This window comes from Falco peregrinus, chromosome 3, assembly GCF_023634155.1.
Source record: "Falco peregrinus isolate bFalPer1 chromosome 3, bFalPer1.pri, whole genome shotgun sequence".
NCBI classification, from domain to species: Eukaryota; Metazoa; Chordata; class Aves; order Falconiformes; family Falconidae; genus Falco; species Falco peregrinus.
In genome coordinates this window covers 100430404-100445446 of record NC_073723.1, presented here as the reverse complement: position 1 = coordinate 100445446, position 15043 = coordinate 100430404, and the positions used below count along the sequence as shown (strand labels likewise).

General features: G+C 41.0%; 1 protein-coding gene across 3 annotated transcripts in view; it reads right to left on the bottom strand.

The window, feature by feature from the left end:
• Window positions 1–2582: 2582 nt before the first annotated feature.
• E2F3 (E2F transcription factor 3) overlaps window positions 2583–15043 on the bottom strand; it is a 44012-nt gene continuing 31551 nt past the window's right edge. For 2 of the 3 annotated variants that reach the window (XM_055800232.1, XM_055800234.1), the window contains exons 3-7: window positions 12029–12248; window positions 11294–11452; window positions 8514–8628; window positions 5583–5721; window positions 2583–4891 (exon numbers count right to left, since the gene is read on the bottom strand). In XM_055800232.1, coding sequence (XP_055656207.1) covers window positions 4626–4891; window positions 5583–5721; window positions 8514–8628; window positions 11294–11452; window positions 12029–12248 — 899 coding nt within the window. In that variant the 3' untranslated portion in view covers window positions 2583–4625. The remainder of the gene's footprint in view (window positions 4892–5582; window positions 5722–8513; window positions 8629–11293; window positions 11453–12028; window positions 12249–15043) is intronic. The other variant, XM_055800233.1, reaches the window with a different exon arrangement.

The window sequence follows — 15043 nt, the reverse complement described above, 5'->3', positions numbered from 1 at the left end:
TCAAGCAGCTCCTGTGCCAGCACAGTCCTATTCAGTCCTAGGATGCAGCCATACCATGGAAGGCACCCTTTAAGTGCCTTTGAAGCTCACAAATCTAAATTGCTTTGTAGCATGTTCATAGTAACAAAGCTTCACGCAGACTGCTGGTAGCATGGCAGGTAGCAAGGGAAGCAGGTGATTCCCTACCACCTCCTGACTGCAGGAAGAAAGCTAACCTATACCCACCTGGGAGAACTGCTTTTGAGGAGAAAGCAGCAGCTGGCAGTACAAGTCCCAGTACTGGCCACCTATAGACTGGTAATATACAGCTGTAGCTCCTTGAATATCCAAAGAACAGCTTTACAATACATCCTTTCCAAGTTGCCTGCATACCTTACTTCCTGTTCTTCAGGGGTGGTAGGCTTGGAGACACCATCTTAAATACCTAAGTGATTACAGATTTTGCAGGAGTAGGTAGTTGGAAAATGCAAAAACTGCTAGGAAAATAAAATACAAACTTAAGGTTTAGCTTATGGTTAGTAGAAGGTATGTCCTTAGTTGCTTTAGAGTATCTCAACTAATATCCTTAGGGAAGGGAAACAGGGAACTGAGGGCCCAATTTTTACATAAGAGCCTTATTCTCTCATAACTAATGTGCAGTTCTGGTTGGAAAGGTAAGTGCAAGAAAAAAAAAAGCAGGAAAAAAAAATGAGTGTCTTAAAGTCAGATCCATGAAATCAGATTTCTTCCTTTGTTCCTGCAGTTTAGGAGAATCTGGCTGGTCATTTGTCACCAACATTTAGAGCCACTCAGAACTGAGAACTGATAGCAACCTGTTTTTTTCTGATACAACACTTTCTCCTTGTCAAGTTTTAGAAAGACAAAAATGGATAAAGAAACTCTCAGACTTAACAAAGGCAAAGCATTCTGCTGATCTTTGCTTAGCTGTGGAGTAATATCTGGGCAGACCTTGCTTCAGCAGGGCTTTTGTTACTGTCACTCCATTGACTTTGCTATATAGGCTCTTGGTTCACTTAATCTTGAGAAATGTTGGCTCCAGGAACGCTGATGGCATCGTGCATTAGCTGTGTTACAGAAAAAATCAGCATGTACTGCTAAATTGGGTGCTTCTGAACATGTAGCAATGCCTCGTTACAAAAAGTACTTTAGATATATTTCATACTTTCTTTCTGCAACAAAAATATTTACGCCTGCATCAAGGCAGTGGTATAATTTACTCTTTCAGGTATAAGTTTAAAAAGCAGAAAGCAATGGTGTTTGTCATTTGTAGGTGGATGAGTTCTCGCTGTAGGTTCAAGGGCAGGACCCCCCCTGGGTTTTTTTCCTCTTTTTTTTAAACTCCCCTCCTGTGTGTAAAGGAGTGTATAGTTGCCTATCATTCAGGCCAGTTTTGACAGATTTCTCAGAATCCTTTTCCATCTGCTGGCAGCCAAGGAATGCAGGAATGCTGCTGTATGCAGCACATACAGGCCCCAGTAAAACCTCCCTGAGACTAGTACTTGTATGCTGAGCAACGTTGCAGTGCTAGGCCAGGGGAGCAGAACTAAGTATTTTAACTAGCTGGTTTATTTCCTCTGCAACTCAGCACATCCGAAGTTAACAGAGCAGATACAGAAAGGATAAGGAAGAGGAGAAAACTGGCAATCAGTAGCAGGTTCTAGGCCCAAATAAAAAAAAAAAAAAAGTGCTTATGGCAGCTGTAGAACAGAGAAACAGAACAGGCCAGGGAACTACAACAGATAGGACAGAAAGAGGACATTTATTGTCATTTCTGCCTCAAAGGGAGATCAGAGAACATGGTCCTCTAGCCCTCCTTTATTACTTCTTGGGAATATAGAAGAACAGAGGATCTCCTCTGTCATCTTCCTTTCAGTACTGCTGTGTGCAAAAGTTAAAGGGTATGGACAGGTGCATAAAGAGATAAAATAGCAGCCTTCTTGCTTGCAGGGAAGATGACAAGGCACACGCTCGGAAGTGTAGCATTTAAGCAAACAACCATATTACTGTGATTTTATTCTCCTGATAGTTTGGGGTTTTTTTGCTTTTAGTAATTGATGTCTGTGCATCTAGAAGGGTGCAGCACCAAGACCAGAAAGGGAGTACAAGTCTGTAAATGCATGTCTGGTGCAAGCGACTACTGGAGATGGCTCAAGTAAACAAACTCCCTTCTTTTCCAAGCTACCATTAGGAGACTTTTGGAGAACAATCAGTAGGAAGGTTAAAGAGATTCTCAACAATTGCTTTAACGTGATTTAATCCCACAATAACCCAATTTCTGTGAAGTCTGCAAGAAGTCTGTTCATGATTCATGGAGTGGGAATAAATAAAAATGAACCTGTTTGTTACCCAAACTTCTGGAGCTCCTACTATGTCTCTTTATCTGCATCCTTTATTCTCATTTCTCTCTGGCTTATAAAAAAACCCAAAACACTGAACTTTGTATTAGCATGATAAAAAAATGGGATTGAAACATCTGGTGTCAAAGGAATATGAACACTAACAATGAAAACGGTAACCACTAGTTTCTAAGAAGCAGCATGATAGGCACCAAGAGTAAGAATTTACATAGCTGTATACCAATCTAAACTCTTTAAAAAATCCTTTTTATTGATTCATTACCATACAAAATTTATTCAAATTGCATCCATTTGAAGTGGTAAGATCACAGCTAGAGAACAGGTCATCCCTTAATAAATCTATTTACAAAACTCACCATAAAAGCTTTTTTTTTGTTGGGTTTTTGTTTGTTGGTTTGTTTTTTTTTTGTTTTGTTTTTTACAGTATTTTACAGAGGGTTTTTTTTTAAACTAGCATACAATGCAAAGCTAAATTATATTAGTATTTTGCCCACACACATTGGGACAAGTGTTTAATTTGTACAAAAAAAGATGGTCTGCGTTAATCTTCATTTTCTCTTCCCCCACAAAAGTGCCCCTTTGTCTCGCAAATCTTCATGCTCACACAACTTTTACTTTCCTCTTCCACAAGACGAAAACGTTAAATACTACAATTTTATTTACAGATCCACATCTAAAAAAACTCTTAAAAAATTACAAACCAGCTAGAAAATATCCTGGCAGTGTTTACAAATTAATTCTATTGTACAAAACTGCTAGATAACTAAAGTGTGAGTTGAGAACATATATCAACTTAAATACAACTGCTGAATGATCTATGCACACATTTGTACATATAAACACACACTTAACACTGTTTAACAGTTCTTTATGTGTTGCCCTTTATACATTTGTTATATTCCAAAACTCACACAGTTATACAGTTTTCTTATTGTGACTTCTTGCTTTTTCATGTGTGAGCTTTCATAGCAGCAACTCAATGGTACCAGAAAACCTGCATACATAATATTCTACTACAGTACAAATAGTACTAATTTTCTGAGTATGTCAGATAAGCACAACAGTAATGCAAACAAAAGGATTATATGGGCATCATGTAATCATTACATCAATTTAGCCCAGAACGTGACAACACAGTTTACACTCCAAAAAAAAAAAATTGTTTAAGACTTCTTAGAATTCCTCTCACATTCAAAAAATAAATATTGGTACTATACTACCAAAGATCTTTAAAAAATAAATGCAATTCAGTTGATGTGGTACTTACAGTTATGTACTTTGGAAAAAAATCAGTTCCATTTTGCTGGCGAAGAGAATTATAAAAAGCTGTAAGCAGAGGAAGCTAACCCACTGAGATAAATATGATATATTGAACAAACAAAGCTTGGCATAAGTGTTTTCCATAGAGGGAAAAACCCACAGTGCATCTCTAGTAGGCACTTAACACAAAGCCCCACTTAGTACCACAAAAATTTATGTACCAGTTCTAATGCACACTGGGGGCAGTAAAATTGAACTGTGCATCTTCGTTCTAGTTTAAAAAAACAACCAACAAAAACTACTTTCACACACACACACACACACATACACACACACAAGCATTTTTGAAAAATCTGTGATTACTACGAGAAGTGGCAGAACTTTATACTTTTCAATATTTGCAATATACACTACATTTACAGTGTATTTTTTATTAAAAGCTTTTAAGGACACAAGTATTTGACCTCATAATGAGACACATACACAGCTCAAAATGAGCATTATGACAGCAATTTCAACATTCCCACAAGTAGCTGAAGAATCCCATTTCACGCTTTTGCATTACTTCATATTTATGTTCACTGCAGGTACAATCCATGTTGTGACACTCAAATGACATGCATTCTCTGCAGAAGGCACGACCTGAAATACTATTATAAAATTGTTATTTAGGACTAAACCAGTTCATTGAGCCCTTCTCCGTAAGCCCACTTGTCACGGTAAGCAGAGACTGGGGGAGTGTGAAGATAAAACATTTACGGTCACCTGCTTGCACTTGCTGACTCACCAGGCGCTGGAGCTCAGGGTCAAGGAGAAGGCCTTGCTATAGAAGCCTTCCGTGTTGTTTATAGTATTTTAGGGTGTATTTAATTAAAATACCAGCACTGTTCAAGAGCCTAGTTTATTTAATAATGCTATTTTATAGTAAGTAGGGGACAACTCTGAATGACGGCAGGTTTTTTGATTCCATTAAAATTATGATTTAGGTACAGACAGCATTTAAGAGAATCAGCTGTATATAAATTCATCCACCAATGAAGGAAGCTTCTCTAAATCATAAGCATCAAAGAGGTCACTGATGCCTTCTTCATCCCCAAGGCTCAGTAAATAATCTTCCTGAAGCAGAGGAGGCAGCAAATTCACAAACGGTCCTTCAAAGTTTGATGGAATTTGGTCCTCAGTCTGCTGTAGAAGGTTGCCTGGAGAAGCTAACGGAGAGATAGTTGCCATATTTACTGAGCAGTCAGCTTGTCCTGAGTTAGCAGAAGCCACTTCTGTAAGAGGAGGGAGAGAAAAAATAAAGATGACACATTCAAAATACAAGAGACAGATCAAACAAAGTAGCCACTGCAATAACGGGCCTGTCATAAGGCATAATTTCAGCAAAAAATTACCTCCCTAGTTTCTAGCTTGTTTTTGATGTGTTACAAAGGGCTTCTCAAAAATGCTCATGCTGCTATCACCCCTGACTTTTCACTAAAAAATTTTTTTATAAGGTTATAACAAGGGGAGGGGGGAATCAAGCATAGAGATGCCCATTTTTCAGTGGAATTCATAGTCAAAGTGAAAACTTTGAAGGCAACAGATATCATCAGTGACGCTGTGCAGCTGCATATACCCCCACACAGAGATTTCTGCCTTGTGTTTTGACGTGACTCTTTCCTGCTCTTATCCTATTTGCAAATGCAAAAAGAACAAAATTGTCTTTTTTTCTTCAATATTGCATAAACTTTGGTCACATATGATATGCAAATAGGAAACTTATTTTAAACAATTGATGCTGAAAAAACCATATTTCCTTCTATATAAACCAGAAAGGCACAGTGGAAAAATCAACACCTTAGCTTTTCACTTCTTCAAAAAAGAAAGCCAAAACATAAGAGCAGGATATCTGACATTCAAAACAAAATCTTGAATGAGAGCATGAAGGCAGGACATTTGTATTACAAAAAAAAAAAAAATTACCTTTGGAAATTATTTTGGAAATATTTCCGTTGTGGTCCTGACTATAGGTTTTCATTGGACTGAGGGCATCATTTTCCTCTGGGCACAGATAAACTTCAATAGGTCCTTGAGTACTAGATAAATGTATCAATGCACTCTGCTAACAAAACAAACATCGGTAAGGTGTTATAGCAATGAACACAACAGAATACTGATGATAGAAAGTAAATTCTTACTAGGGTGTGAGTCTCCGAATACAGTTTTCACTAAAGAAAAGAACCTGAAATCCCCCATGCATTTTTTTTAAGATGTGAAAGGCTTGGCTGATCTGTCTTGTAGGCTAGAATAGAACATAAAAAAGCTTTTCCTGGTGTCTGTAGTGCACAAATCTCAGAAGCCCATGATTTTATGTTGTATCATAACCAGAGAGTTATGAAGGATTGAACACCTAACATTTTCTTACACCAACAATAACCTGGAGCATTCTGAGGGAGTGGAACTATGGGATGTAAGTCATCAGTTTTATTATTATTCATAACAATATGTTTTGATGTATTTGTGTAAATGTTTCTGCTTCGAAAGGATGCCAAAACATCCTTCCCACTCCCCCAAAAACCTTCAGTACTTATTCATACTGAACTCAAACAGCTATATGAAAGTTCACCTGTTTATCAAGGAAGTTCTTCCAAATGACAAAAAAAGAGAAACAGATGCTATTTTCTTCACCCAAACTTGTTTATATAAGTCCTTCTGCCCCCTCAAGGCAGCAATTTTGATGGTGGTTCTGAATAACAGAAACCCCTAATTCATCACAAGAGGTTACATTTTCTTAACTTTTGCACATTGATGCAATAAAACAAAGTAACATGTATAGACATAGAAAATCTGCAAAGTTGCTCTTCCTGTGATGACGCAAAATTATAAACAACTGGCTCCAAATAAACCTGCTCCAGCTATATTGCAGTAATAGTTTTAAAAAGCATGAATACAGGCATTATATACCTCTTTGCAAACTTCTTTCAAATACATTTTAATGGGCGCTTTGACAAAAAGTTCCTCGTTATTTGCTTCTGACCTTTATGTAACATCATAGACAGTGTTTACAAATACAGAGAACAACTGAACAGGGATTCCCCCAGGGCAGAGAAAATAGAGAAGAGTACTTAGGGCAATGCTATAGATAATTAGAAAAAAGGAAATGGAAAGAGCAGGAGTTGGTGAAGGTACTGTTGAGTGACTGAGGTTTGCAAAAAAAGACACCAAAATGTAACAGCAAATGAGAGAAAGAAATAGGACTTCACTGCCTGAAGCTGAAAATTGAGTAAGTTGGGTACAGGGGCTGAGAGAGGTCTATGTGCTAATTTTAATGATTGTGTGCATCTCTCTCTACATGCCTGCTTTCACTGAATTAAAAATCAAAGCATAACGCCTAGGGGCAAGAAACAGGAAAGCAAGCAGCAGTAACAGTATATATTTATGGATACTGATAAAAGATATTCCTTCCTCACTGCAGCAAAATGATTTGTTCTTCCAAAACCTGCACCTAGGTTCAAAGAGGAAATTAAGGACAATGGTGGGGGGCGGGGGAAGGGGGGGGGGAAGGGGAAGGATGGAAACTATAATGGGCCTAAGCAAATGCAGAATAATCTTAGGAAAAGACGTGACAGGGAATCGGGAGCCTGTTCCTGCCCACCCCTGGCAGCAGGTAGCCCTGGGCTCACTGGAACTGGTCCAGCAGAAGGGAGGAAGGAGTAACGCAGAGGGATGACCACCACACAGGAGTTAGGGGGTTAGCCCTGTCTGTAATTGCTCCTGAAGAAATCAGGTACACTTCTTGAATCTCTAAAGGAGTGGCTCGTGCAGTTTATTTATGTTTGCCCAACATACCCGGGTCTGTCATAACAACTGGGAATTGCGAAGCAGCACGCTTTTGCCACCAAGAGAGAAAATACCAGGAGCATCTGAACCACGTAGTTCATAAACCAAGAGGAATGAAGAAAAGTAAAGCTACTCCCTGAGGGTATCTTCAAAGAAAAGTCACCTGAAGCATTTTTCTCTACAATTATGACGTAGGTAAAGCAAGCAGCTAAGTTACCCTAGACATCTACCTGAGATAAGTGAAAGAAAAAAAAAAATGAGGACATAAGAATGACAGCCAGGCCTCTCATGGACAAAAGCTGTCACTCAGAGAGAGAGAGAGTCTGTGGCTTGAGTAGCAAAGGGCAACAGAAGAGGGACGCAGATGAACACAGACAGCTTCAGAAATGGAAGCACTTACGATAAAACAGGAAAGGAAATCCCCATCCCCTACAGCCTTCATGACAGCAAACAAGTGCACAAGCAGAATGTAAAAGTCTTACAGAGATGTGAAAAGTCAGTGTCAATGAACCAAAGGTGATGATGGAAGAGGGAAGGGCAGGAACAGATTCTAGGAGTAACAACAGTTTCTACAGTAACTGTAATACTTCATAAAGAAAAATCCTACATGAAAACATGGGTCTCAATAAATTAGGATATCAGTAGTACAAGTGATCAAGATGCTTAAGGTATTAAGTCATCCATAAACTCTAAATACATAAAGCTACAAAAAAAAATAGAAGAGCTGAATCTCTTACAAAAAGGGATTTACATAGTTACAAACAGGAAATTTACATAAAGTATGGCAAAAGAGAGTATCTGTAAATAGTAATCTATACTCCATGAAGGAAGGCTGGAAGCGAAAGAAAAACAAGTAATGATTGCCCTGTGTAAATCGATTATTTTAAAGTCTCCCCTTCCTTTAAAAAGAAAAAGAAAAAAAATCTCTACGGTTTGTGAGACAGATGAATATAGGACTGTATGCCAATATAATCCAACCTGGGCATCAGGTAGCACAGTCAGACTCACAACACACTTGCTCTGTCTATAGAAAAAGGATATATAACCTGGCAGGAAGCGCCAGGTTCTCCTTACCTCCACTGGGTCAGGCACTTCAAGTCTTGTTTCTGGAGGAGCTTTCACAACTATAACAGTTTGGTCTTTAAGGCCACTAATTTTTCGAATATCTTGATATGTCACATAAGCTAATGTAATCACTGTTAAGGAATTTTCCAACCCAGGTTACAATATATTCAGGCTATTAGAAGAGGTATAAGTCTTTGAATTATTTTTCCATTTTCTCATGGCTACATTGCTTTTAGCCCAAAATTTCCTACTCTCTCACTGGTTGTGATTGCTGCAAAACTATGTGAGAACTTCCCTTTGATCTAACACCCGGGCCACTGGCGTGTGAAAAAAGGGATTCTCTGTGCATCTCTCTCTCCTCTTTTACACACGTAAAGCTCCATAAGCTGAAGCTTATGTATCTGAAAGTACTCACAGACTGCACGAAGCCCAGGTTTTTTTTTTTCACACACTCACTACCAAAATGCAGAGAACTGGAAACAACAGAAAAAATGTAAAGGAATTTAAAGATGCATGTTATAAATGCACACACACAATGTATTTAAGTCATCGACAAAAATCAGTTTCAGTTTTCATTTTGTAAGCATTTATACGACATATAAATGTGCAAATATTTATACAACATTCATATATTTATGTATTAATTTATATTATATACAATTACTTAAAAAACTGTTTAAACAACCACTTTAAACAATGTGACAGTGCAGAAAGTTGATATCTGGATTAGTGTAGCATGAATATGAATATTTCTGTGTTCAACATGAATTTGTCCAGATCAGCGTAAGTGTTTTGGTGGGTTACTGCATGGCCCTGCCTCCTGTACTGATCTGTGTAACTGAGGTGTCACGGTGCTTTTGCTCACAAAAAGAACTGTGAAATGGCCTTGATCGCATGCAAGTGCTTGCAGCCCTTTGGTTTGCTCATCTACAAGGTACCTAGCATAATGTTTATGCCACACAAATAAAAAAACCTGATTTATTATAATATTTTTGGGAGTGTAAAAGTGAACAACTTTGGTAACTGTGTACTATTACCACACAGCACAGCAAGACAGACTGCCCAAGCTCGGAACACCAATACCTCTCACCTCTAACTTGGAACAAACAGGTCAAGAGGCAAAATGACAGGTCAGCTTTCACCCAAATGGCTTTTATCAAGGCTTTTACCACTCATCTAGTAAGGTTTTGCAAAGGCAGAGTAGAAATTACAGCAACAGTGGCTGTCACTACATGAACAAAGGAAAGGATTGCATGGTTTTCAAATAAAACCACAATCTTCAGTGCTGTAGCTAAAGGCTCCCCACGCTAACACCGGGCACATTCCAATACATCAGTTACTTTCTCATGCTATTTATAAGGGAGACGAGGAAGCACACTACTTAATCACGAGGGAAAAGAAAAAACCCATCAAAAGCAGATACTTCATCTTCAGTGATAAAGCAAAGGAAGAGGCTTCTCAGCTCCCTGAGTATTCAGCCAGTCCCCTCATGTCAGTGAGGTGAGCAAAAGACAGTACTGGGATGCACTCAGATCCGTCCCCAGGTGTCACACTTTTGCATTCCTTCCTCAGTAATCACTAGTAGTATCAATAAACGAAGTCACAGAAGGATTTGGGGAATATGCTCTCCTAAACCCAAAAGCATGAGGCCAACGTGCTGCTAACGCTGATCCCTCCTTGCCCATCCCCACGGGAGCAGGCAGCAGCAGGGCAGGGATCTCTACCACAGCAATCAGCAGTAGAGAAATATAGAATCATAATGCTCAGTTTTGTCTTGCTTAAACCTCTTCACGGATCAAGCTCTTAGCTGAAGGCAGTGCTGACACTACTCCCCTGTGCTACTTGGTGGTTTTTGCTTACATCTCAAAACAGTGTATGAAAGCTAGTCAAAAACCAATATTTACGTAGTTCTTTTATTTCTTACTGACGCTCCCGTAGTTGTTTCCTACCCTTCAGAACAGAGAATCAGTCCACCTTGTTAGATGCTCTTTAAGAACTGCTCATTAAATAAAGTAATACAAGTTTTCACATCAGCATTTAATAAAATGCTTTCTTTGTTGCTAGTAGGTGGGAAATCTAGTGAAGATGAGAACTGGTTAATTACAAGGGGTATGAACAGCCAAAATACCAGAAGTCATACAAACCTTATGCATTTCAGCTTTGCTATTGCATTGAATAATTCAGCAAAAAATAGACATTTTGAGAGCTCATAAAACCTTCATCTATGATAATCTATTGTAAATTCTCTAACCAAAGGAATCTGAAAATCTGTTGTAAGTTTCAGACTAAACTGACTCCCAACTTTTATTTCCCTCTCTGTGCCTGTAATTTATATGCACATCAGTTTAAAGTGAAAAAAAAAAAAAGAAGTAATGAGTACACACATACACAATTGTCTGTTACCTTAGTAAAGTCTTTGTCTGCTTGCCTTTATAATTTCTGCACCCATAAAAACAGGGTTTGCACGAGGCTTAAAATAGCTGAAAAAGCACAGGGCTTTTGGATATTATCACTCATTAATCAGCTAGATTCTTGGTTCTACTCTATATGAACATAGATTTTAACAGGCTCCTTCATATACCACCTTTTTTTTTTTTTTTGGATATCCCAGAAGCCTTACAGGTGCGAGTGGCTTAAGTAAATTTTACACAGATCTACATTAAAACCCATCAGCCATCTTCTTGAAATTTCTGATGCTTTGTAACACATTACGTAGAGGAATTCTCCTAGTATTACAGGGCACAGCAAGGAGACTGACCACTTTTGAGGTTTCAGGGAAAAAAGGATATCTCTGATTCTCCGAGTCCTCCGTTAGCAGCTTGAGGTCCAGGGTGCAGCTTTGGATTAGCTCATCCAGTTTCTTCTCTTCCTGAGTCAGTTCGGTCACCTCCTTCGTGAGGCCCTGACGTTGTGCCAGCATGCCACCGTCCTCTGACAGACTGCAGCCCCTACGGATACCAAGAAGGAAAACACCCTTTCAGCATCTGTAGAACTTGACCCTATGCTACGGGAAAGGGAAGAGGCAGGTTTTTACACCACAGATCAGGTTCTTAGCCCTTTCTCCTTAAACCTGCCCACAGGGAGTCAACATAAACTACGCTTTCCAGAAAAAGCATCTTTTTACCATAACACATTTTGGAACTGCCGCCATAATGGAAAAGTTGAATATTTCTAAGCACTTCCAAAATCTTGCTTCTAGCTCCCCTTTCCTCTAACCACACTTTGAAACAGACAGAGGAAGGCAGTAGGTAGAGGTGTGTACCTGAAAACTTACTCCACTTGCAGAAGTAAAGGACTTAGTCCAGCATTCACATAAAATCTCAGTTTCTAATTTCCCTAACAAATGCTATTAATACACTAAAAACCTGTCTCGACAGAAGAAGAAAGCTTTATCCTCATGGAAGGCATTTGGGATGATTGCTTGGAGCAAGGTGTTAGAATGGAAGGTGGGAGAAGAAAAAACACTGCTGCACTGTGACAGTGAAATTAGCCAGCAGGAATGGAAAAGGATAATGAATACTCACATCCACTGAATGTTGTTTTTGGATTTTTTCTTAATGAGATGGATGCCTTCCAGTACATTGGTGATATCATAAATCCTCCTTTTTTGCACCTTGAGGACCTCTGCCGCTCTGTTCAAATCTAAGACCCCATCAGGAGATTGGCTCAGCAACTGAATGAACTTCTTTGTAAGAAGCCCAAGTGATGTATCATACCGAGTCTTTTCTGAAGGAGATTTTGGAGCTTGGAAAGAAAAAAAAAAAAAAACAACACAACAAACCAAAAGCTCAGACAAATCAGGTTTTCTCATTTTGATTCTGAAAGCAGCATCCAGAAATGAAATTATACATATTACAGATATTCCTTTCATTTTTATTTAAAAAAAATCTCTTAAACCTTTGCATTAAGACACAACTTACCACTGGGTATTTATTTGTATTTCAAGATGTACCTTTCCAAAAGTCACAGGTACATGAGCAAATACATACATTTTTTAAAATGCAAATATTTCCGTTAGTCTGACAGATACATATTCTACTTAGGCTTTCATTATGTGAATTCTTAATAGTATTTTTAGTATCTATTTATCCTGGCAGCAATACCAAAAATTCCCCTATGACTCTCCTTCGTCAGGCTGATAGCCAGCTTTCATCAGGGTTTGATTTTCCCCTCTTGTAAGATAAGTGTTTCACATGCAATTAAGCAGGACTTAGGTGTACTTCAGTGGGCGAACACAATGACAGATTCCATCAGCGCCAGACCCCACAGCTTACAGAAAACTCAAGTGAATTAGAGGAGATTGACATCATTCCTCATAACCAAACAATGCTCAAACTAGGCAAGAGCATCCACTTCTAAATTAGAAGTCAGCAAACGGCTTGATTCTTACTAGAAAACTCTGTTTTAATGCATGAATGCAGCATCTATATACTTAATAGATGCGCTTTTAAGAGTTTAAATACTTAGAGCATAATGACTCCTAATTCTAAATGTGGGAGGCCTTTGTGTCAAGAGAAACGAGCCAGCCATTATTAGATGTCTGCTGGGCTGGTACATCTCATACCTTTCATTTTCTTCAAGTATTGCTCAGGATGGATTTTAGGCTGATCTAGTGGTCATCTTCATGTTGTCAAGGTTCAGGTCCCACATTTAATTGCAAAAGTCAGTCAAAACTGAAATACTATCTGAAAACGAACCTTTAGACTACCTATGACGGCTCTTCAATGAAAACCAAGTAATTGCCTATTTGCAAAGAGAACCAGCTAGCTGTATCTCTTGCTTTGGTAGATTTGGGGCTTGTCTGCACTGGAAGACGGAGATCTCTATCCCTTAGGTCACCTTGTGAATTCAGAGCAAGGTGGTTTCTTTTTTCCTTTGTTTTTCCTTTGGGGTTTGGAAAAGAGTAAGAGGCTCAGAGTCGTAAGGGCAATGGGCTACTTGACCCCCACCTAAAATGACATGTGCTCCTGGTCACACACGGGAAAGTTCTCTGTCTGGCCTCACCAGCACTGCAGCAGCATCCTATGCTCCAAATGGTACTGAACTTCTCTGAGAATGCACTTGAATTTAAAAGGGACTTCATTTCACTTAATGAGGTTCAGTTTAATTAAAACAACTGTGGTTGTTTAACTTGTCCGCTTTAAGTTCGTACCATCAGCTCATTTCACATTTCTTATGTGCCTCAATAGAAGCAAGCACCTAAGACTGGTGAGGAGGGACAAGTACCCCTTCACATCCCTTCCTCTTCCACTGCTACCACTACTGTCCCAGTCGTCCCCCTTCCCTGCCCGTCTCCCTCTGCAAGCCTCATTCCCCTAAACAAGATGGCAAGGCTAGACACCCCCCCCAGCTGCTGTTGCAAGAAACCTACTGCCCAAGGCAACACAGATGTGCCAAAACTAATAATAGCAGCAACTAAGCAGCAGCAGTAATGATCTAGCCAATGCAGGGAGAGAAGGCAGCTCAGAGCCCACAGAAAGCATTTAGCGTGCAGCACCACCGAGGCACAGCCACTGCTCTTTGCAAATCCCCGCCTGGGGGAAGAAGCCCTGCCAACGTGACTTTAGCAAGGAAGGAGGAGGCCGGTTTGATTAGCCTCGCCTAATAACTAACTGCATTCGATCCCATCATAGTACCTTCACTCCTCAGCATCTGCCTTTCCTGAGCATCCCCAACTTCACGGCCCCGGCTGAAGAGAAGGCCCTGGGCGAAGGCTGCAGGCAACCGGCAGGCAGCGGAGCAGACCTGGCAGCCAGGAGCCTCCGCAGCCCTGCACCAGCCGATGCTCGCTGCAGCCTTGCTGTCTGCTGCCCGGCTGGGTATGTTCATAGCATCACAGAAGCATTTCCGTTGGAAAAGACCCTTGAGATCACCAAGCCCAACTGTTAACCCAGCTCTGCCAAGGCCACCGCTAAACCCTGTCCCCAAGCGCCACATCTACGCGTCTCTGAAACGCCCCCAGTGCGGGTGCCCCCTCCCCAGGCAGCCTGTGCCGGTGCCTGACCACCCTTCCAGGGAAGAAATGTCCCCTCACCCCCACCCTAACCCTGCCCTGGCGCAGCTCGAGGCCGTTCCCTCTGCTCCTGTCGCTCCTTCCCTGGGAGCAGAGACCGACCCCCTGCCCACAGCCCCCTGTCAGGCAGCTGTAGGGAGCCATCAGGGCCCCCCCGAGCCCCCTCCTCTCCCCGCTGCCTCCCTTCTCAGCCTGTGCCCCAGCCCCTTCCCCAGCCCCTGCCCGGCTCTGGACACGCTCCAGCCCCTCAGCGTCCCTCTGGCAGCGAGGGGCCCAGAGCTGAGCCCAGGGCTCCAGGGGCGGCCCCGACAGGGCCCGGCGCGGGGGGACGGGCACTGCCCCGGCCCTGCTGGCCACGCCGTTTCGGGCACCAGCCAGGGCGCCGCTGGCCTCCTTGGCCACCTGCGCACACTGGGGGCTCTGACCAGCCACTGGTGACCAGCCCCCCGTCCCTTTCCCGCCTGGCCCTTCCCAGCACCCTGCCCCCACCCGCAGCTGCCAGGGGCTGATGTGACCCCCGGGCAGG